Genomic DNA, 25,305 nt, shown 5'->3' on the forward strand with positions numbered 1-25,305 from the left:
GCTTTGTCTATAAAAAGATGACGCGTCAGCCTATAAGGAGTGGCCGAAAATATTTTATAGGCATTATGCATAATTGAAATAATTTAACATCTTTATCAGTTGAACCGCGCATGCATAACAAATACGACACTGAAGGACTTTCGTATTGCAAACTGCCCAATACTATTCAGCATGGGCCTCCCCTACTTCTGAGTTTAGACTTGAGGCCACTGCGCTAGCCTATAATAATATGTGATACATAATGTAACATTATGACATTACTGGCTCACTTTACAAGGCCTATGTTAATTTTTATTTATATCGGAAAAACGAGATTTAAATTTTTTATGTTGGTAACAATTAGAAAATTTACTGTTCCCCTTTACTTTACTATTGGATTATTAGAATTTTTACTAAAAGGAACATAAAAAGTGATATATTTTATTCAATTTGGTTATAAAATATCACACAGTACCTTGTAATAGTGAACCAGCGATATGTAAGCAGAATAGAAGTGTTAAATAAATTGTCTCTGATCTATGGAATCGCTCCATACTGTACATATAAAGTATGAAATCTGTAATTAATTAGGGAAAAGTAAATAAACTACAATAATGTAATAAAGTACAGTATATAATTATTTGAATAAATACAATTCATACAAAATATATTTCCTTACGTTAAATGTCTAAACATACAAATATAAATACGTATGGTAATATTTATAAAAAAGACCATATTTTATATATTCATAAGATTCAAGTCCAAGTCACAAACCTTCATTTTAACAAAAATATATCGGATACTAAACACAAAAATATATAGGATTTTTACTATATACCTATAATGATCTATGCCGTATTTTTTATTCCGTCAATTTCAAATACAAATGTAGAAGTTGCTTTTAGTCAGAGTTCTGGGGTTATATAGAGCGGACATTGGGTAGATTGTCATACAATAATATTGCGCTCATGCCGTTGTTACTCAATCTAATAGAATAAATGTAAAATACTTCATATTTTTCCATATCGTGATTGATACGTGTTTAATGCTCATATTAGCATATTTTCTATAAATATCTAAGGACGCTGTGACATGTAGTCACACGGACATATCAAATAAGGCAAACTGGCTTATTACCAATTGGTGATAACTTTTGGAGCTCAAATTTAGTCCTGACGAATTGAAATTTATATTATACTAGCGACCCGCCCCGGCTTCGCACGGGTGCAATATTTCTCCACTATTTAATGGATGTGATACATATAAACCTTCCTCTTGAATCACTCTATCTATTAAAAAAACCGCATCAAGATCTGTTGCGTAGTTTTAAAGATTTAAGCATACAAAGGTAGGGACAGAGAAAGTGACTTTGTTTTATACTATGTAGTGATAAATACCGCACCTGTAGATACTGTTGATGTTCCTATTTAACACACACAAACTCACGCCCGTTATCCTCGAAGGGGTAGGCTGACCGTAACTGGTGCACCTACTTTCCGCCGTGTATGTTCCGTCCCAATAAGCGACAGATTCCAGATAAATATTCCAGATGAGATGTAAATTTCAGACTCAAGGTTGATACTGCTTAAAAAAAAATACAATTTCATTTTGCCCAAAATTGGGTTCAAATCCAAAACCTTACCAGTGCCACCAGTTGTACAGTAATACAACGCCACCGAGACAGCCATTCGTATTTAAATAAATAAGGTTATTTTACACCTCAACCATTCTCAAGATTCATTTTGATTGCTAATCATTTATTGGTAAATTTACACAGATTAATAAATTAAGTCTTTCGTGGCCATGAACATTGAGCAGGTCGTTGCTTCAGGTGTTTACTTAAAAAGTTACCACGTCTTATCACTTCAACTTATTATGAAATTTAGTAGTTCTCCATTAACGTGATAGAGGATAGCAAGTGAAAGATGGGCAATTTTTATTACTGATTTGGATTGTGCGTTAAACGAACTTTCTTCCTATCTAGATTTCATACATCTACATAAATTAGAAATACATTTTCTTGTTTGATAAACGGCAGTATGAACGATAAGTTAAGCTAGTTACCGTGAAATAGAGCAGAACCCTCTATTTTGACTTACTGCTATATTGATTACCAGGACAATTTTGGCCACTATTATGCCTTATTTTTTAAAGTTACTATAATAATCTTAAAATCCAAGCCATAATAGGCTTTATTGAAATGCACTCAAAATTCAAATACAAATGCGTACATTTAATATAATAAAGACTTCATTCAAATTTGTTTCTTTGCATCATATGGAGGTAGTCATCAGTTGACAGCAAAAGATAAGTGGCCAGTATTTTAAATGAAAAATAAACTGAATTGTTTTTTTATGAGTTGTTGATTTCAGAAAACAAGTAATGTTAACTGTTACTGGTCATTAATTCAAAATTACAGAACAAAACATCATCAACAACATATTAGCACCAATTACACAATTGTCTTATTAAATCTAATAAAACAGTTACAATATTACCTTTATAGTACTACCTTTATTGTAGTTATAATCTCATTCATGTACGTAAGAGCTGATCTTGGATGAATTTTGTTATTCAAGTCATAATACACCGCAAAGTGACCCAGACGTTAGACTCAAAGTGATAATTTATAAATACACAAATTCACTTTTGTTTGATAAGTCGAATGTAAATTTACATTGCCATGGGTATCATGACTTGGCAATATTGCAGAAGACTTCAATTTATCGTCTCTAGATACCATGTCTTCGATTTTATTACGTTTTATTGCGTAAGTTTTTAAGATGAATATGTTTTAAAAAAACCCCTATGCTTAGTTAGGTAGCTACGGATGGATAGTAAAAGCTGTTTTTAACTCTATTTTCCTGCTTTTGGATCTCCAGACCGAACTGCCAAAAGGATAATTTCGGGATAATACGTTTTCAACCAAAATTATGGTAAACCTATGCATAAGGGTTAATATGGAGATAAAAATTGTTCTTTGATTAATAATTTTAAGGCTAAGATGATTTAAGTTTAAAATTATTCATGAAGACGGCTCCATGTTGTGAAATCAAATGTTACCGAAATGTTGAGTATATATAATTGACCTCTATCAATATAAATTAGCTTTATTTACAATTCGTAACTTAATCAAAATGTATTTATTAATTTCTTAATCATATCAACTGATTCGTTTTGGCCTATGCTATCGATATACGCTGTTGCTTTTTTTGCATGATCTTCGTATAGCATTTTAGTTTTGTCAACCGCATCAGTTTTTAATATATTAAACTTTAAATCTTCATAATCTACATCTTTGACGTCATTTTTGGCTTGATCTATTATCTTATACAAATCAGGATTACCATCAAGAGCAAATAACACCGGAGCACTGGCCAAACAAAATTGTTCTTTGGAATCTGAAGTTAGTTTCTGTAGTTCTGTAGCGGCTTGCCACGCGAGGCCCACGTGGCATCCGAAATGGTACGCATAATTCTGGATCTCACGATTATGTTTGTCCAAAACCATTGCTGATTGACACCCCCTGCCCAAAAGACTGACGCCGTTGAAAACTGACCGAGCTGTCCATTCCTTCCTTGGTTTACCTAACACATCATCAACTGCTATGGACGTTGTGTCAAATGTAATTTCTAGATCGTCTGTGGCTCGCTTAGGTTTACCTGGTAAAGGCATGTTCTGCTCATCTCTCTCACCGAAAAATTCGCCTTCAGACAAATCCTTCAAAGCCGTCGAAATTATGTAAGACACATCAGAGTTCCTTAAATTAGCAAGCATAGCGTTAGCTGTAACTAGTAAATAATCTCCAAGTAGGATAGCAATTTTGTTGCCGAATATAGCTGATTCTGTATCTTTTGAACGTTTCGTGAACGGTACATTTACTATTCCTCTGTGTATGAGATGTCCAGTACGTATCATTTCAGTTAGTTCTGCAAGAACTCTGGTTTGTTCTTCTGATTTCTTTGTTCTAGGTACTGTTGTTTTGATTGATTTCGAGAGCAGTAGTATTATGAGGCCCCAGGGCTGGAGGTTCTTTGAATCACCGTACAACACGTTCTTTGCTGTCTGCATTACTAAGTGATTACTGCCAACCTGGAAAGAAAAAAAAGCTATTCAGTTAATTAATATATAGATATATGGAGATTCATGAAGGTCTAATAATTTTCTTTCCACAGACACATTAGGGTCGAAAACTATAGTAGCTGTCACTTTTCTTTGCTCTAATTCAGAATCTGCTTATTTTTTCAAGAGCAAAAAATGCTACATTACTTATCAACGCTATTTGATTTGATCGTGTTACTTAATAATCATCTCATTTATCTACAAGTGACTGAGCTGATGGATAAGGAAGCAATACGAACGGTCGATAATATAATTCAGGACCTTAGAAGGGCAACAGCAATTAAACATTAAACAATCCTAAATGTATATGGGTAGAGGGGGTGCATTTTAAGCTCAACTAATAACTCGGCTAATTATGCTTACGACGTTAAAGAAAAAATAGGAAATATAATGACTCTATGACTCGCAAGTACTCCCAACCAATACACAACCCCAAATTAAATTTGTGGTAAACGATCACTAAAACCATCGGAATAAAACTCGTTTTAGGATTTTATCGCGGGTTTTTCTATATTTAAATTTCGCCCCGTGATCATTATGGCTGCAGTCTTTGGAAGGTCAGGGTAAATCTGTATTTAATTTTCCTTTTTTCCTGTTAGTTATATTTCTTACAAAACCTCTAGTGTCAATTCTGTCTTCGTAATCGTACATGGTAAGTATAATATAATAATTATATTAGAATTAAATCAGCTTAGCATAGTTTATATAAAACTTTTTAAAATATCTAATAAATAATTTTATGTGTTTGATTGCATTTGAAAGTAATAGTAAATGTTTTTTTTATTGCTTTGAATGACGGGATGAGCTTGCTGTTCGCCTGGTGGTAAGCGATACGACCGCCCATAAATATTATAAACACTTCCAACACATTGAATTACAAAGTATTGTTTGGTAATCCACTGCGCTCGCCATCCTGAGACATGAGATGCTAAGTGTAATTATCATTATGTCTAGTGGTTACACTGGCTACACTATCATAGTAAATTTCCCACAAACATCCAATACAGAGTAATTATTCAAATAACTTGTTTATATGCGTAGAAATTCTCAAACACGCTTGATATAATACTCATATAATATAATACTAATTTATCCACATTATACGTCTATAATTTTGAACCAAAAATATTTTTTTTCCAAGCCCATAAAATAAACTTGCCAGTCCATAAACAATGGAATTTGGATAACTTTGGTACTCATACTATCGGTTTTATATTACGCAAATATTTTGATCTTTTTTTATGGAAAAATATCAATTATACCAATTATATACCTTGATATATATGGACCTTTCTCTTGTCCTTAAGTGCATTTACGAAACTTAAATGTTTTACACTTACGTAACACGAATCAAATCGATTAACATAACGCATTATCCTTGAGAGAGTAGACAGAGAAAGGAATGTAATAAATCTATCAAAATCGCTTTTTAAACATGTCTTAGATCATATTACGGTTCTTACGATTGTGTTATATTGATTTTGAAACTAATGTTTTATATGTATATAAAATTATTACGTCATTGGAAGTATCTAATGTTGAATAACTTCTACTTCGCATAAACAAACACAAGAATAAAAATAGTAGATGCTAAAGCCGCCCTTAAAATAAAGGAGTAAGAATTAGGATGGTAGAGAGGCTTGTGGAATTAGTACTCTTACGAAACGCAATCTGATGGAGGGATATTCTTATTAAACTGCTTCTTTACATTACACCTTATATCGAGTTTGATAAGCTCTAAATTCACAGCACAACGGTGTCTGTAAGATATAGACAAATTGTACCGGCTCAATTATATGGTAGAGAAGTCTACAAAAAAATACAAACGCACGAATTGAGAACTTCCTTTTTTTTCGTACACCGAGGCTCATGTTTGGACGTTTTGCTACATCTGAATATCACTCAGTATTTTTGTGCTAACCGAGAATCGATCTTGGAATCTAAGTTGTTCAACAACATCACACGTAAAAGGATCTACAGTTAAAACGGACGCAATTCTACTAAAAACCGGTACCAGTCGACATCACGTAGAAAGTAATGGCCGCCTTATTAACTTTCACGAAACGGTTTACCGATCTTTCGAATTACTTAATTTTACTTACAAAAATAAGGAAACGCAACAAAATCGCGAGCAACACTACAATTAAAATTTGAAAAAAGAATTTATCATAGACATTTTTTATATAACATTTTTGAAGCGATTTAATAAATGAAACGAAGTGAAATCTTCAAGCATTTTTACCTCGTTTTCTGTATCCGTCTTTTATGAGTAACGCACACAGAAAAAAAGGCGGTGATATTAGGAAATGAAAGTAAAAGTTGTTTATGGTCAGAATGAATTTATGAAAAACGGTCAAAATGAAAACAGTTACATTTAAAAACGAAATTGGCGCAGTATGTGAACTAATATTTTATTATGTGTGCTAACTTCTTTCACAATTTTTATAACTAAACCTTGAGACTTATGAAATTGTAATATGTTAGATGCATAGTTAATAATTATAACAGGGACTAGTTTAAGAAATGAACAGTGTTATCTATAAAATTAATTTAAAAAAACATTATTTAAAAGTTAAGAATAAAATTACTCACCAATTTCCTCAGGTAGAGAGCCAGATTAGCGAATTCATCGCTTAGAAGACACCTTAAATTCATAAAAGAGGTCGGATATCCGACAACTTTCTCTGCATCTCGTATGATGTTGCTCCAGTTCGAGAAAGGAGGCCGCAACAGTATAAGGATTTCATCTTTAGTCAAACTGGCCATCGTCGATTCGAATCTTTTTTGAAAAAAGAACGACGACCCGCGCCTCAGGACCCGGGAGACGGCGTACGACGCCGCCATTGTTGAATATTCACTTTTTCAAATTCACTTTTTTAAACTAACTTTTTTATGAGTTGTGCAGCGCGCTAAGCGAGTGCCGGTGAAATGTTTGCCTGCTCGGATGCCCCGCATACCTATTGTGTTGCCAAGGTTGAAATATTACCCAATGTGGGACTTTATGTTAAAATGTCAAAATAATTGCATTAATTCGTTTGCAACTTTTGACCTTAATTATTAAGGTAATTAAGCCTTATTTTAAGTGGAATATGATTAACGAAAAGTAAGACCCATATTTTAAGATGTATCTAATTATAATTCATTAATAGTGTAGCAGTAATGAGTACAGAAATATGGTGATTAACAAATAACTTACAAATTACAATCTTTGAAATTCGTTATAAAAGCTAAAGCGAACTTCTTACATAATTTTAATCGTCATAGAAAATATTTTTATAGGATACTGAAATTACACAATATTACGGTAAATTTTATTACCTGGCAACTCAGTTGCTCTTGACCGTGAAGTGGAAAGCATCATTGAACTACTATCAAAACACACAAACTTGTATTTTCTTATACTATTATACGACACATTCAATCTTCGACCGTAAAGTCTAATAACAAAGACCACAATATATTAACCGATACGCGTGACATGATTTGTTACTATTCAATATAACCATTTTAGGAGACCTATACTTACTAAGCTTTTACAGGTAGAGGTAGATCTGAACGATTAGGATAACAAAGAACGGATTCTTTTTTTTACTTTTTTATTGAATTCTTAGGCCTTCCTAACCAGTTTCTTGACCTAGTTATTTATATTATGTCCATTTAAACTATTTTTTTTTTTACACACGTAAGAACAATAAAAAAGTTTAAAAAGAAAAAAAAAACAATTCCAAATTCATGCCTTTTTTATCGAAAGATACTAAAGAATACTAATAATTGTTAGATGAACTGATAGGTCCGTGGGTTTGTACCACGATCTCTTCACTTTTGCTATATACGTTATATCTAGTCAGCTAGTTGGAACCCCAAAATTCGTAACTTATCTAATCTGAGTTTAATTTTTAAAGGACAGTTAAATCCCCATAAATTCTCCAGCATTATGGGCGTTTATGGGCAATTGCTCGTTAGTAACTTTGTTTTTACTTTTCAAGCGCTTTTGACAGCTCCACCTGAAGATCTATAGGGAAGGTGTATGATAAGCAGTAGAGTTCATACAACTTATATTGATAATGATGATCAACCCATTTTTTATAAGGTAGCATCACTACATAGTATAAAACAAAGTCGCTTTCTCTGTCCCTATGTGTGCTTAAATCTTTAAAACTACGCAACGGATTTTGATGCGGTTTTTTTAATAGATAGAGTGATTCAAGAGGAAGGTTTATATGTATAATAATAACATCCATTAAATAGTCAGCATTGCACCCGTGCGAAGCCGGTGCGGGTCGCTAGTTATATTATATAATTGAATTATATAATACCCAATCTATGTATTAATACATGAAGAAAAATCTTTGTTTCCCTTTAAAGCACATTATTTTTACGGTGAAGTGTCAGTTTTGACATAATTAAATTTCATAATATAGGGAAATGCAGAAAAAAATATATGAATAATATGTGATACAAAAATATAGTATGTGAAACTTGTATGATTTGGTGTTATAAAAATAAAATCAAATTTAATTACAATTATTTCATAAATAAAACACACACACAAGGTAAAAACTATTTACAGTTTTATCAAACTAAAATACAAGTTATAGTACAACGCTTAACATTAAACAACGCCATCTAGTAATACTACTAAGAATCACAATCACGGTGCTTTCTCAGACAATTTAGGTACTGTTCTCCAAAAAATTGAATATAAATACCACTGTAGATGGTATGCAACTGCCAAAATGCCTGCAGATGCGACAAAAAACAGCGGGAACCATAAAGAACCGTGTAATTTGCCGAATATAGGGTACACCCAGGCCCCATAGGAAGCGTAGACGTAAATCAATCTGGAATAAAAACAAAATGGAAATATATATTAATATTATCTATGATTTTGGGTTTTTCTGATTAGTATCAGCTCAGAGTTTGAAAGTTGTGCCCGATTTATAAACAATGGGCTATTTAGAAAAGTGGGCACACTAGTTACGTCTCTGTCTACCCCTTCTGGGATATAATGCGAGAGTGCATATTCGACTCATTGTTGGAGAAACTGCTGCGTTCGATTGTCAACCGTAACGTTCTGGACTCAAGTCGGATATAAGCTTGGCTAGGTTTCAATGCATTAGTTCTATGTCTAGAGCCATACATATTTCTTTTGAATAAACGGCGTGATCTATGTTTTGTCTGTAAATTCTAAATCAAACTCGTCTTTCATATAAAATTAAATTTACGTTAAATTCCTATTGTGTTGTTCTATCGCATAAAAAAGTTCTACAGTTCAGGTAATGCCTTCCGTAGAAATCAATAGATGGCGCTAAACAGATAAAGGTTTTTAGGTATAAGTAAAATACTAATAAATATTTTGTGCCCTAAGCAGCATACACATTTTACGTAGATCGAAATGAAAACAGCTAAAAAAATGGTTTATTGTAAAATGTAGGTAGATATTATAACTTTGACTTGCAATGACCAACACCTCAGTCCGCCCCGTTACCACGAAGGCTACAAAGTCTTCGAAATGGCGGGAGAAAATAATAATAAATAACCGCGATAAATTCCGTAAACTGTTTTATTTCAATAATATACAAAATTAAACAAAGGAAATTATCCTATAGCGGGGCACAATTCAAACTCAAAACAATATTAAATAATAAAATACTTACGTAGAGATATACGTAACCTCAACGATCCAAGTGACTGCTAACCGCATCCAGGAGTTCTTCGGCTTACTCCTGTGGTAGAACATCATCTCCCAGAGGGCTATCGGGAATATCCATGTATGCATGATGTGGTTGGACGTGTCGCTAATAGCCTTATCTATGTTGGCAGGGTAGAACAGACTCCGGTCGTACGCGAAGAATAACCAGAAGACTGAGAACACGAACTGAAAAAAACAATATGAATCATACAAATTTATTCCCAAAGGGGTAGGTAGAGGGATAACTGGTGCACCTAATTTCCACCGTTTGTATTCCGTCTTATTATATGAAAGGGGGCCTACCGCCATATCGGGCACAAATTCCAGACTCTGGGCTGATATTGAGTAGAAAAACCCAATATCACTTTGCCCAGCCCAGTGGCGGCCCTAAACGACGCAAAACCCCAGGCGAAAGCAAAAAGAAACAGACGCGAGGCCCTGGGCAGAATAAAAAAGACGTTCCCCTGTTTTAACAGTTTTGTCAGTAAGAACGTAAAAAAAGGTCCTGCGAGGCACCGCGCGAGGCCACGGGCGGTTGCCCGGTTCGCCTCCCACAAAGGTCGCCTCTGGCCCTGCCCAGGAATAGGATCAGAGACTGAGGAGAGAATGAGGCAGTCAATTACATATTAAGATAAATCAATTAAGTATTTTACTACATAAACATACTTGTTCCTTTTGATATGCGCAAGACAATGAACTCCATTACATGATGATAAGGAACGGTGTCTAGACAGAGTCGCGATTAAAGAGAAGTAATTTATCAACAGCCAATGCAATTATGCTGGGCTGTTTGCAACCGGTTATACATAGGCTGATCCTGGAATGCGATACTTTTATGTTATGAAGGCTGAAAAGTTCTCAACACTCCGTAAAAATTAAGCGAATTATCGAAATAAGTGTAAAATAGTAATTATCAATATTAATAAAATAATTACGGAAAAGTAAATTGAAATACATACACTTTATATTTTAAAATACTATTAAGTATTATTTTCTGCAGAATTGCCAAAACTAGTTAACAATTTTGAACAAATAATTAATTGCATCTGCTGTTGTAGTGTACATTTTCCTTACAGTAATTAGCTGATTTAAGAATATAAATTTGGCTTTATGTTGAAGGTCACTTTTTCTTACGTCAATTGTTTTAGACATTTTGTTTAAAATCAATGAACAGTGAACAATTTTTGAATTCAAAACATTTTGATTTCAAAACTTTTTAAGTGTATTTGCATAAAGTAATTAAGAAAATAAACCTGGGCATCCACTTTTCGCCAAGTGTGTTCCGTCCTATAATGTGATAGGGGCGAGACTATCGCAATATCGAATACAAATTATAGACTCCGGCTGATACTGAGCAAAAAAACCCAAATATCACTTTGCCCGACCCGAGATTCGAACCCTGGACCTCAGAGCGCTGTCGTACCGCACACACAGTACAGCTGCGCCACCGAGGCAGTCAATTAGTAATAGCATATTCTATCATATTACTTAAAAATGATTATATTTTACTTTATGCGGTAAAAACATAATGAACTACATTTTTATAATGTCTCTAGAAAGAATTTATAATACTCACGAATGTGGACGGCCAGACGATACTTGAAAACGCTTCTTGGCGGATGAAATCAACAATCTTGGGCGGCTTGTAGTCTGTGTGGGCATTTTTTAGAGTCTGCAGGTCGTAGTACAAACTAAAAGACGCGAATACCGTCTGAAAGATCTGTGAAAAAAACAAAAGTCATATTACGAGGAGAAAGCGCAATGAATATACCACATTAAAATGTAAGCCACCGTATGTTTAAAGATATAAGTTTTAAAACACAATGGATAGCATATTGTATACGTAGATTTTTCATCACGTGTACACTGTATAGACACGTGTTAAAATCTTTGATTTTTTTTTTGTAAAAACTGATACCTAAGCTAAGTTAGTTTAGCTCAAATGAGTGGGAAAATAGATTACATAGATAACAGTACCTAGATAGTTTACATAGATTTGCACACAAGTATATATAAATATCTCAGTTATGCGAACGAACCTTCGCGGTTATAATTTGTAGCGACGTTTCGAAGACTTTACAGTCTTTGGTCACGGGGTTGTCTGAAAAGTCAAAGTTATTATATCTACCTTATTTTTACAATTATCTATATCTATACTATTATATAAAGCTGAAGAGTTTGTTTGTTTGTTTGTTTGTTTGAACGCGCTAATCTCAGGAACTACCGGTCCAAACTGAAAAATTATTTTTGCGTTGGATAGCCCTTTGTTCGTGGAGTGCTATAGGCTATATATCATCACGCTATACCCAATAGGAGCGGGGCAGTAATGGCTAATCTCAGGAACTACTGGTCCAAACTGAAAAAATCTTTTTGCGTTGGATAGCCCTTTATTCGTGGAGTGCTATAGGCTATATATCATCACGCTATACCCAATAGGAGCGGGGCAGTAATGGCTAATCTCAGGAACTACCGGACCAAACTGAAAAAATCTTTTTTCGTTGGATAGCCCTTTGTTCGTGGAGAGCTATAGGCTATATATCATCACGCTATATTCAATAGAAGCGGAGCAGTAATGGCTAATCTCAGGAACTACCGATTCGAACTGAAAAAATATTTTTGTGTTGAATAGTCCTTTGTTTGTGGAGTGCTCAAAGTTATATATCATCACGCTATGACCAATAGGAGCGGAGCAGTAATGGCTAATCTCAGGAACTACCGGTTTCAACTGAAAAATTCGTTTTGTGTTGGATAGCCCTTTATTTGTGGACCGCTATAAGCTATATATCATCACGCTATGACCAATAGGAGCGGAGCAGTAATGGCTAATCTCAGGAACTACCGGTTTGAACTGAAAAATATTTTTGTGTTGGATAGCCCTTTGTTCCTGGAGTGCTATAGGAAAAACTACCTAACGTATTAAGATGAAATTTGGTATGGAGACAGTTTGAGACCCTGGGAAGAACATAGGCTCCCGGGAAACTACTATTTTTATAACGGAAAACTTTAGCCTGAAAAACTTTATAACGCGGGCGGAGTCGCGAGCAAAAGCTAGTACAATATAAAGCAGATATAAATTATACAACATTTAGAAAATGTAGGTAGATATAGTAACTTTCAGTTTTTCGGCGACCGACACTTCAGTCCGCTCCGTGACCAAAGGCTGCAATCTTGGCAACGTCGGAAGCAAATCATAATAAAAAAAAAACATAAATTCCAAAAATTTTTTGCTTTATTTCGACGTCTAACATTCGCGTAAACATAAGAAATCATTAATTAACTATATCCAACTCAAGGCTGTCTGGAATAAATTGCCAGTTACGATAAGATCGCCATTTATACTTGTTCGTTTTAGTCTCTATTATATTTTTATTTTTCCTCTTTGCCTTAGACAATAGAGTTTAAAATAAATAACCCAATAAAACCAAAAAAATTCTGTAATGCTGCACTACGCCGGAAGCTATAACTTCTAAAGTCATTAATTGTATTACAATTGTACTAGAAATAAAGTGACAATACATTAGTTAAGATACTGATTAACTAAGTTTGTTAGCAGGTTTTTTGTTACCATAATGATTACTATTGTCTACGAACTACTTACGAAAGTCCAGCAAGTGAAGAAAAACACTTGCATTTGGCTGAAGTGGTAGACTATGGGGTCGTTCATCACCTCCCCCTTGAAGGAGGATAGCATCACTACCATGTTGGTGACATGCAGTGGGATGGTGATGGCATACCCGAGCATGCGCAGATAGATGTGGTTAGACATGTTTCTGGAAACAGAGACCATTTATGATTGGCGTGAAAACCTTTCCTAGATAAAAGTCCTTGATTTCTGTGATAAAGAGGAGAACATTGGAAAATCTGATAAGTAAAGTCTCTTACACATGAAAGATCTACTACCAGTAAAATATGTGCTTTGTTCATGATGAAATGAAATGTGATGATACTGTTATCTCTTCATTGCTGACGTTACTATCCCAATCCAATAAAATAATTCATGGATATTATTACCTACTTCAAATTACTTTTATTTCTACACTTAAATCAGTCGAAAGGTAGAAGGAATTGCAAATAAAAATTACTTATGCATTACAATGAATTTTCCACAACGGAAGTTTGAGTGATTCCATACATTTTTAAAGTGTTTATTGAACGTTTATAGACAAAAGGAATGGAATCCAGATCTTATATATGTCAAACTTTTATTATTTTAAGTATAATAAAAACAAATTGCATGATTGTTAATTACTGCTGGCGCAGTCGCAGTTTGTGTTATTATTAATAAATTATTAATAAATCATTAATAAATCTGGTATATAAAACTATAAAAGTGACTTCGCATCGTCAATTCTTATCCTCCCGCTAAAGTAAATGTCTTAGTTTCTGTTTCTATTATTATTTTGTAAGGCGCTAGGTGTTAAGAAAATCGATTATTAAAATATATTTTAAAACATAAAAAAAAACTGCTTTCGTAGCTGAACGCTAAATTTCGACTTTCTAGATCAATTACAAGTGGGTTAGATTATTTATCTATATACGTCAGTTAATGATAAACGATGAGTGATTAAAATATCGATTTTTAATGCCATTATCTCAATAAGCATTTGAGCTGTAGTAATGGAATTTGGAGCGCAACTCCATACATAGCCACAAGCTGTCAACATTGACCATACTAAAGTCAGTTTGAATCGATTGCAGTTTAATTCAGTTGAACACAGTGAATGTTCGGAACGCCGAATTTAGTACGTAGTACATACATATCGATGTATAGTGGCGTCAAAAGTCGCTTCAAATGGTCCGCGTAAAATTACACGCGGCTTTTGCGTCGCCAGTTTCTTTTTCTCGAACTTGGCTTGTGGCGCGCTGCCGCGAACCGTGTTGGTTATCAATATTTCAATAAGCATAAATTTGCGATTAGTAAAGAAATTTGCAATTCTAAAATCTATTTATAGTCCATTATTCCTGTTACTCATGGTCAGGAAACCAATTTGTAATATTTATTTGTATCATAACGTATGAATTTGCAGAACATGTTTGGCAAGTTTGACTAATAGTTTTTACTTGAATGAACAGGAAGTATAAGAGTAGAAGACAGGTCAAAGTTAAGTATCTCAAACAAAATATTATCCAGTAATTCTCCGTACACTTTTAGATTTAATAAATAATTTTATAAATATGTGATATTTTCTTTAAATCAAATTTAATATTTAAAAAAAAATTAGGTCTCATGGTTCGTCCGTCGTCTAACAACTCACGCCTTTATCGCCAAAGGATGGACAGAGGAATAATATATTAAGCGTCCAATGATGTGTGAAACTACCGCCAAATTGGGTACAAATTCCAATCACAAAACTCAAATATTTTTATTACTGGACCTTAGAAATTGATTCCAGAGTATTATTATAACATCTGACCTTTTTGACAGGTTAATGAGCAATGTGCTCGTTTGTCTCATTTAGCGGAAACCGAAGCTAAAGGTTACCCTAAGTTTGAGTGTGTACTGTGAAGTATAATTAGTATACCGTTGTGGTTTCTATAATGTGTAGATTAGGCTCGCCGCACGAACAAAACATCCCTACCAAACTGCGGACACTACATACATTATAATTGAAAACCTTTCTTTCGAATAGAAGTGTATTTTTGAGACAAAAATAGTTTACATACTAATTCAGTAATTACATTTAAATAGAACTTGGCTCAAATATAGAAGTCGTGGTTTTTTATTTTAAGAAAAACACCCACGTAATCGACGTAACGAGCAAAAAATTGAGTAACTTTATAAAAAATGCGAAAGATTATTATATATTTCTTATTCATACATAGCTTGTTCAGATATATTACTGCATATATTATATAGCACCATTTTTAATAATAGATGGTTAACCTTAATAATAGACCTTATATATGTCTGTCATAATTAGTAATACTGACTTAAAATCAGTTTAAGGTAATACTTAAACTTAAAGGTATACTTAAACTGATTTTCAAAGCTTAACTATAATTACTTATGTTCATATGAAGTGTTTTTTTTTTTGCAAAAAAAATCTTATTAATTGAGTATGAATCTGAATTCCTTCCAATCTGTTTTTTTGTTATATTAAGGCAAAAAATCTCGATTTTTTCGATGCCAATTGCCAAATTAATTTCCTTATACCAAAGGGAGCCTCACATTAATCGACGCTGATGATAATATTGATAAACACATTATACAACTTTAAACCTACTTTGTTATATTGTTCGTTAGTTCGAAACGTCTGAACGGATTTGGATGCAGTTTCTATGAATGCTTACCCAAACTAGAATTCTATCAGTTTTATATTTTTAAGTAAGTAAAATTAGATTTTTACAGACGGGTTTGTCTAGTGTTAAGGCGGGTTTTAAATAATGTGATGCTTAACCTTGTCAAAATTTATGATGACATTTACATATAATCTATATATATAAAAATCAATTGCTGTTCGTTAGTCTCGCTAAAACTCGAGAACGGCTGAACGGATTTATCTTATCTTGGTCTTGAATTATTCGTGGAGGTCTAGGGAAGATTTAAAAGGTGAGAAAAATTCGAATAATTGCCGGGAAAATCCTCAAAACAGCATTTTTCTATTTCCCATACAAACGTTTTCTAACTAATACGTAGAGTCAATTTGTAATTTATTACCGCTGCATAAAGTTCAAATTCGCGTGCGCGTTGGAGGATCTAATATCGCGTTCTGAAACTCAACAAAAGTGAAAGTGAATCGCGAACGCGACAAAATTGCATAGTCTCAAAAATACATAGTACATAAATAGTGGTCGGCTTCGAGAAACTCAATTTTAGCTAACTTCAGTTGTTAATCTGTCCGATTATTTTTTTAATAAGACTATATAGAAATCGAAAGATAAATCTTAAGTTTTGTCACAAATTAAATTATGAATCTTAAGTTAAATTTCTGAACGCAATCATAATATTTGACACTAGCTTTTGCCCGCGGCTCCGCCCGCGTTTTAAAGTTTTTCGGGCTAAAGTTTTCCGTTATAAAAGTCACGCTATATATTTTCCCGGGAGCCTATGTTCTTCCCAGGGTCTCAAACTGTCTCCATACCTAATTTTATCCTAATACGTTGGGTAGTTTTTGAGTTTAACACGTTCGGGCAGACCGATGCAGCGGGGGAGTTTGTTTTATGATATATTTTTGTAGAACTTTTTAAGAGGAACAATCCCGTCATACATTATTGTTGCATAACTTTAACCGTTTACGCAGCGCACGCAACAGAAGCTCTCAAAACTAATAAATTGTCCCCGTTTTTGCATCATGTTTCATTACTGCTCCGCTCCTATTGGTCATAGCGTGACGATATATAACCTATAGCACTCCAGGAACAAAGGGCTATCCAACACAAAAATATTTTTCAGTTCGAACCGGTAGTTCCTGAGATTAGCGATTACTGCTCCGCTCCTATTGGGCATAGCGTGATGATATATATAGCCTATAGCATTCCAGGAACAAAGGGCTATCCAACACAAAAATAATTATTCAGTTCAAACTCCTAATTTCTGAGATTAGCCATTACTGCTCTGCTCCTATTGGTCATAGCGTGATGATATATAGCCTATAGCACTTCACGAACAAAGGGCTATCTAATACAAAATGAATTTTTTAGTTCGAACCGGTAGTTCCTGAGATTAGCCATTACTGCTCTGCGCCTATTGGGTATAGCGTGATGATATATAGCCTATAGCACTCCACGAACAAAGGGCTATCCAACGCAAAAAGAATTTTTCAGTTTGAACCGGTAGTTCCTGAGATTAGCCATTACTGCTCCGCTCCTAATGGGTATAGCGTGATGATATATAGCCTATAGCACTCCACGAACAAAGGGCTATATAACGCAAAAGAATTTTTCAGTTCGAACCGTTAGTTCCTGAGATTAGACATTACTGCTCCGCTCCTATTGGTCATAGCGTGATGATATATAGCCTATAGCACTCCACGAAGAAAGGGATATACAACGCTAAAAGAATTTTTCAGTTCGGACCGGTAGTTCCTGAGATTAGACATTACTGCTCCGCTCCTATTGGGTATAGCGTGATGATATATAGCCTATAGCACTCCACGAACAAAGGGCTATCCAACGCAAAAAGAATTTTTCAGTTTGGACCGGTAGTTCCTGAGATTAGCGCGTTCAAACAAACAAACAAACAAACAAACAANACAAACAAACAAACTCTTCAGCTTTATATAATAGTATAGATATAAACCTATAGCACTCCAGGAACAAAGGGCTATCCAACACAAAAATATTTTTTCAGTTCGAACCGGTAGTTCCTGAGATTAGCGATTACTGCTCCGCTCCTATTGGGCATAGCGTGATGATATATATAGCCTATAGCATTCCAGGAACAAAGGGCTATCCAACACAAAAAGAATTATTCAGTTCAAACTCCTAGTTTCTGAGATTAGCCATTACTGCTCTGCTCCTATTGGTCATAGCGTGATGATATATAGCCTACAGCACTTCACGAACAAAGGGCTATCCAATACAAAATGATTTTTTTTAGTTCGAACCGGTAGTTCCTGAGATTAGCCATTACTGCTCTGCTCCTATTGGGTATAGCGTGATGATATATAGCCTATAGCACTCCACGAACAAAGGGCTATCCAACGCAAAAAGAATTTTTCAGTTTGGACCGGTAGATCCTGAGATTAGTCATTACTGCTCCGCTCCTATTGGGTATAGCGTGATGATATATAGCCTATAGCACTCCACGAACAAAGGGCTATCCAACGCAAAAAGAATTTTTCAGTTCGGACAGTAGTTCCTGAGATTAGGCATTACTGCTCCGCTCCTTTTGGGTATAGCGTGATGATATATAGCCTATAGCACTCCACGAACATAGGGCTATCCAACGCAAAAAGAATTTTTCGGTTTGGACCGGTAGTTCCTGAGATTAGCGCGTTCAAACAAACAAACAAACAAACAAACAAACAAACAAACAAACAAACAAACAAACAAACAAACAAACAAACAAACAAACTCTTCAGCTTTATATAATAGTATAGATTCAGTTCAAACTCCTAGTTTCTGAGATTAGCCATTACTGCTCTGCTCCTATTGGTCATAGCGTGATGATATATACCCTACAGCACTTCACGAACAAAGGGCTATCCAATACAAAATGATTTTTTTTAGTTCGAACCGGTAGTTCCTGAGATTAGCCATTACTGCTCTGCTCCTATTGGGTATAGCGTGATGATATATAGCCTATAGCACTCCACGAACAAAGGGCTATCCAACGCAAAAAGAATTTTTCAGTTTGGACCGGTAGATCCTGAGATTAGTCATTACTGCTCCGCTCCTATTGGGTATAGCGTGATGATATATAGCCTATAGCACTCCACGAACAAAGGGCTATCCAACGCAAAAAGAATTTTTCAGTTCGGACAGTAGTTCCTGAGATTAGGCATTACTGCTCCGCTCCTTTTGGGTATAGCGTGATGATATATAGCCTATAGCACTCCACGAACAAAGGGCTATCCAACGCAAAAAGAATTTTTCAGTTCGGACAGTAGTTCCTGAGATTAGGCATTACTGCTCCGCTCCTTTTGGGTATAGCGTGATGATATATAGCCTATAGCACTCCACGAACAAAGGGCTATCCAACGCAAAAAGAATTTTTCAGTTCGGACAGTAGTTCCTGAGATTAGTCATTACTGCTCCGCTCCTATTGGGTATAGCGTGATGATATATAGCCTATAGCACTCCACGAACAAAGGGCTATCCAACGCAAAAAGATTTTTTCAGTTCGGACAGTAGTTCCTGAGATTAGGCATTACTGCTCCGCTCCTTTTGGGTATAGCGTGATGATATATAGCCTATAGCACTCCACGAACATAGGGCTATCCAACGCAAAAAGAATTTTTCGGTTTGGACCGGTAGTTCCTGAGATTAGCGCGTTCAAACAAACAAACAAACAAACAAACAAACAAACAAACAAACTCTTCAGCTTTATATAATAGTATAGATATAGATTAGATTTGACAACCAACTAATATGTCAATCCATCCTGTCGCATTTCAGAGCACGGAAAAAGTATTATTACGATATTATATCTATCTTTGTGGTTACGTGCGCGAGAACTTTCTTTACTTTGGTGATCCTTTGTGATAGTGACATTCCAAGTAATGTGCTCTTTTTGTGATAGTGACACTTTACTGCTAAATGAGCGGGAAATTTTCTCACTTTGATTAATTACAATTTACGATGCCGAGGAGAAGACGACCTGACTTAGGTCGTCGTAGTCAATCAAATGTGCGAAGAGCTACCTCACGTGCTAACCGCACTGATGACCAGAGACAGACAAATCAAGAAAATAGTCGTATTGCTATGTCAGAATTGCGTTCTTTAGTGAGTGACAATGTAGGAGATAGGCTAAATTATTTATTCAATAAATGCTTTTTTATTAAATACGGATTCGATTTGTTTGTTTTAAAATCATTTTATACAAAAGATTAGGTCTTTTATTTATCCATGAGGTAGTATGAAGTCTGCCGGGTCAGCTAGTATAGTATAAAATTTGCTGAAGTCTATATAATAAAGGAACCGGGGTTAATCTCGTCAGAAAATTAAAATTTATAAGGGATATCGATCAAATAGCCCAGTGGTACAAGATGTACGGTTTCATCAAAAGAGATAGCAAGTCTTGCAACCAACCAGCCGTTTTCATTAAACGATCCTAATCTCAATCTTCAATCCCATTCTGAGAATGAACCTATAAAAATAAATTATTTGTAAACATGTCAAAAAAAAATTTCGATTGGAAAATTTTGACATGGATCGAAAAAAGCGATCGGAATCGTTTATTGAAAACGGCGGTAAGACTTTAAGAACAGTTTATTGTGCTCTTGTTTGCAGTCGGCTTGAATACTGCAGTTAAGTGGAAGTCGTACTGCTAAGAACACATTGACTGCCTAGAAAAAAAAATTACAAGATTTTGGCTCACAAATCGAAACGCAACCAGAGCGCTTGCATTAATCAAGCTGTTTATTATACGACTAAATTTTTTCGCTGGAAAAAGGCTTCATGACTTCCAAAGAGGAGGATTGGAACGGTTATGTTGGTTTTACTGGTCTTACAGCCGAATGTCGACATTCAGGAGTATAGCTTCATTCGAACGAGCATAGGACCGTGTCTCTAACCCTATGTACAACCTATACCAGTATATCGGTTATAATTTTCAATTGCCTTCTTCGGCGCGTACGATGCGACCATACTTGACAACTTTAGAATGAATTCGCAGTGAAAACGATCGCTCTTTATAGTAAATGTAATTCATGTAGTAAATTTTAATAAATCGAAACTTTACTGCAAGTCCATAAGGTTGATAAGGTACCTTCCGTACGCGCCTACATCGATCCAATGTGAGGAATCTTCGCCGTTTAATAGAATCTAGAGTTATTTAAATAACCTCCAGAGTTCTTTTTCATTCATTTCAAACAACTATACTTATCAAAAACTAAATTAAAAACTAATTAAGTTTAATGTATTTTATATGTTATTTAGTTTTCTTTATTTCTCTTGGTATTGTTCTCTAATATTATTTTTAGTTTATGATGTAATGGCAGATTGTTTAATTATTTTCTGGTTTACAAATTTATTTTAGTAAATTGAACTTATTTGTATTCGAAAAAGTATGTAATATCAGTTTAATATTAAAGTAGGTTAGTAAGGATTACCTTATTAGATTATATGATTTTCTTATCCTTTAGAATTAAGAATAATTTTAAATGTTAGCTTTTTTTGAGTTTAAATAAAAATTACGAGATAATTCTAAATATAAACATTATGCTATCTTTGATTACACTAAATTAATAGTATATATAATTTATAAGATTGTTCACCCTAAAACATAACATTGATAAAAATGTTATTGTTTGTAGATAGGGGTCAAATCAGCATGTTACCTCATGACAAATGATTACACAATTACAACGTACAATTATGAATATATTCGTTATTTATTCGTCGAGACAACGTATACCCAATCTAATAATGGAAGTGACATAAATAAGTTCATTGCAATATTTACTCCTTTCTATCCTTCTAGTACATTGCTCTTTTAAGTAGGGGGCGCCTCCCTTGGTAAGCGTGAACTATTTAACTGGGAGGTTAATGTAGATCTTGTTAATTAATTTTAAATCTATCGGAAACAATACTTTTCTGGATAAAAACTTTTTTCTTATACGGACACGGCGGAGCGACCCCTACACCTTATAGTAAGTGAATAAGGGTCCAATAGAATGGCGACTAAGATGATTACCTCTCGGCAGTCGACACAATTATGCCGGCCTGTTGGAACTGGATAAACACAGGCTGATGCCGGATGTGTGCCACTATGGCGGTTTTTAACACCGTGTGCACGGTGGTCGCTATCCGGGCGGATATTAAATATATCCTACCAACAGCAAAGTTACTATAATATGTCCTTTTATAACCCTAACAACGTATATGCAAAATTATATGATCATTTGTTTGAGTAGTAAAGGTGTGAAGACGTAACAAATTAACAAATTCGCTTTCATAATATTAGTAATATACTTGGCGATCACCGTGATCTCGTCTTCGTTGGGTTGAAGAGGCATTTCTATTTTAGGCAGCAGGGTGGCACGGCAAAGAGGACTTTAGAAACCCCTGTTCTAGAACGTATACACAAGAGTTTTCAATGATGTAGATTCTGCTGTTCTTGAGTCAAATATCATAACAGACTATGGGCAAATGTATCAATCCGATAAAAAATATTCATTAAAAATAAAACAAAAAACAGTGAATCGTTGTTGTATGAATATAATTGGTTTATTTTTTTACTTCTCGTTTCAGTCGTAATTGATACTTTGGATTTTTTACTGACGATTATTTATCAACTAAATATATTCATATTTAGTAATTTTTTTACTAAAAACAGTTTGTTCAGATCGAAATACCTAATAAGAGTATGAAATTTCTTCTTCGCTTTAGACTTGATATAATTTACGAAAGGGAAGCCGGCAGGAATCGAGTTGTATGGACCCTTCTCCATTGTTAGATACCTAATTATACTTGGTCCACGTCACGAACATATTTAATTTTCGAGTGTGTATGAAGTCTCTCAACCCGCACTAGGCCAGCGTGGTGGACTAACGCCTAATCCCTCTCAGTAGGAGAAGAGGCCCGTGCTCAGCAGTGGGCAAGTATATAATACATGGCTGATATTATTATATTATATTTAGTTGTTACGTCAAAATTATAAAATTTAAAAGTTTGGTTAAAGAATAACCTGAAGCTGAAATTATGAAATTTATTTCATTATGAAGCTGCATTATCCCGTATAACATATAACTCGGGTACAGACTTTCAAGAACTTCAACACATAAAGTCATTTTAAATAATTATCACACAATCCCACACCTTCGACCCGGGCAAGGGTCAGATAAAAACAATGTAAGTACTGTACACAAGCAAATATATGCTATAAAATTAAATTCCAAATTTAAATAATTTTTCGTCTTACGAGTAAATTTTTCCTCTTAAAGATAAAACTACACTCACTTAAAGCTATAACCACTTAAAATTGTGTGCAGACAATAAATTATGAAAAATAATTACATATTATTTTTTACTTTAATTTTACATAAGCTTAGGTTTAATTTTGAATGCAATCGTTTTTCACTTACCATTTGATTCTGATTAAATACAGCTGAACACCTACGGGCGCTTCGCACTAAAATAAACACAATACTGGCGATACGTTTGTGTATAATTAATATTTATCAAAACTAGAGCTGAGCTCCCACGGACCCAGACCTTTTGCATCGAAATCAAAAGAAATAAAATAATGTAAGTGCTTAATTAAATCATACATTAAAATCAATCAAAGTGCTTTTATAATATAACCAGTTAAAGTCGAATAGTAAATTCGAATGTCTCAGCAAGAGAATTATTCGAAATTCAAATATTTCAAATTGGATAAACAATCCCAATGAAATGAAAGGATTTATTTGAACTCGTAAAATGTTTACATTATTTAGATTTCGTCAGTATTAATTCTACCACCAGTTCGGAAAGCAGTTCTTACCAAAAAAGAACGGGCAAGAATCTCTGGTGATGCTCTTTTCAAAATCAGTTTAAGGTATAGACAACAGTATTTGATAAACAACATTGAAATACGAATCCGGGAAGTAAGTAACTTACAATTTTTATTTAAAATTTTAATATGCGCATTTCCTACTTGCGAAATTAAATAGTCGACAATCTTGTCGACTATTTAATTTTTGTATCTACAAGGTCGACATTGGCATAACTTATATCGAAAACATGAAAATAAACTGGAAATACGTTGATCACCTGGACACCAACCTAAATCTTATATTTATTAGGTGGTGGATACCTTGTATGCGGGAGTCTGCTTGTATAGGCATTAAATTGTCTATATCTCTCGCTTCCTCTGGAAGTTCTGCGCAAACTGTTATGCACTGATTTAGAAGATATTGTAGTGAGTGGACATTGACTGAACATTTTTTTTGTAAGTAAGCCTACAGTATAAACCAGGTGAAACCTACGAATGAGATAATGGAATCCCTCAACATAGTGACGACACGGGCTCGGAGAAAAGTTTGGAGCGAATATTTGAGGAAGAGATGTGTAGTGCAAGGAAAGAATAACCCACAAGCCTTTTAGAATGGCTACTTTTTTTGTAAGTGAGCCTGGGGTGTATACCGGGGGAAGCCTGCGAATGGGATTTGGAATCCTTCGACTTAGTGACTTTAGGGGTCTGGTCGAAAGTTGGGAAGGAATAATTGAGGGAGGGATGAGTGGGGGAAAAAAGAAATCCTTTTAGGGTGGGTAGAGGGGAGAATAATCGCAGGGCCTCAATGTGAATTGGCAACCGTGAGTTATTACACTTTACTGTGTGCCTAGGGCCGCGGCGAATATCCTCTTGTGCATGAGCGTGCATTCGGTGTGGAGACTAAGCGCACAATAATTGCCTCGGGGGGGACTTAATATGTTCGGTTCCAGGATGACAAGCGCTGGGTGATGCTGCGTAGTCCTGCGTAATTCCAAATTTGATGTTCTCACTGTTTGAGGTTGTCACGCTTCGTTAGATACCATTAGAAGCACTCATCTCGTCATAACAACTTTTTACATTTTAGTTGTATAATTAAAAATTAAAGATAGAATTGTAACATTGATTTTTCTGACTTTTAACACAGTCCGTCTCGTAACCAAGAGTACTGCAAACCTTCGAAACGTCGTGAGTACAATAAAATTTAAAACCACGATTATATCCGAAAATTGTGTTCAATTTCAATATTTAATTGTAGTTATTGTTAGAAACTGAAGCGAGTTTTATTATAATGATAAGATATATCACTACAGATATACTTTCACAAACCAAACGATCGGTACTACTGCTAACAACTGCTCGCTGCCAACTGCCGACTGATGACTGCTCCGGTCTGTCAAACGCTGAGTGTTATAGCAAAAGGTATCACAAG

The 25,305-nt window shown here is 34.6% G+C and overlaps 2 protein-coding genes across 2 annotated transcripts; both read right to left on the bottom strand.

Moving 5' to 3' along the window:
* Window positions 1-628: 628 nt before the first annotated feature.
* LOC115441652 (decaprenyl-diphosphate synthase subunit 2) lies at window positions 629-8,289 on the bottom strand. The gene is made up of 2 exons (XM_030166510.2): window positions 6,697-8,289; window positions 629-4,074 (listed from the first exon to the last, which is right to left on the bottom strand). The coding sequence occupies exons 1-2, from the start codon at window positions 6,946-6,948 to the stop codon at window positions 3,115-3,117; spliced, it is 1,212 nt and encodes a 403-aa protein (XP_030022370.2). The 5' UTR covers window positions 6,949-8,289; the 3' UTR covers window positions 629-3,114.
* Window positions 8,290-8,653: 364 nt separating this feature from the next.
* Window positions 8,654-23,589, bottom strand: LOC115441597 (androgen-dependent TFPI-regulating protein). Its single transcript, XM_030166456.2, has 5 exons — window positions 23,485-23,589; window positions 13,395-13,566; window positions 11,373-11,516; window positions 9,762-9,982; window positions 8,654-8,945 (listed from the first exon to the last, which is right to left on the bottom strand). Exons 2-5 carry the CDS (start codon window positions 13,560-13,562, stop codon window positions 8,756-8,758), a joined length of 723 nt encoding a protein of 240 aa, XP_030022316.1. The 5' UTR covers window positions 13,563-13,566; window positions 23,485-23,589; the 3' UTR covers window positions 8,654-8,755.
* Between the last annotated feature and the right edge of the window lie 1,716 nt (window positions 23,590-25,305).

The sequence above is a fragment of the Manduca sexta genome, chromosome 18 (genome assembly GCF_014839805.1).
Source record: "Manduca sexta isolate Smith_Timp_Sample1 chromosome 18, JHU_Msex_v1.0, whole genome shotgun sequence".
Taxonomy (NCBI): Eukaryota; Metazoa; Arthropoda; class Insecta; order Lepidoptera; family Sphingidae; genus Manduca; species Manduca sexta.

Excerpts from the sequence above, each read along its gene's own strand:
- LOC115441652 (XM_030166510.2), bottom strand. The coding sequence starts at position 6,948 with ATGGCGGCGTCGTACGCCGTCTCCCGGGTCCTGAGGCGCGGGTCGTCG. Across the intron at positions 4,075-6,696 it reads CTCTCTACCTGAGGAAATTG|GTTGGCAGTAATCACTTAGT; the intron begins GTGAGTAATTTT and ends TTTTCTTTCCAG.
- LOC115441597 (XM_030166456.2), bottom strand. The coding sequence starts at position 13,562 with ATGTCTAACCACATCTATCTGCGCATGCTCGGGTATGCCATCACCATC. Across the intron at positions 9,983-11,372 it reads TCGTCTGGCCGTCCACATTC|TTCGTGTTCTCAGTCTTCTG; the intron begins GTGAGTATTATA and ends TGTTTTTTTCAG. Across the intron at positions 8,946-9,761 it reads GAGGTTACGTATATCTCTAC|ATTGATTTACGTCTACGCTT; the intron begins GTAAGTATTTTA and ends TTTTTATTCCAG.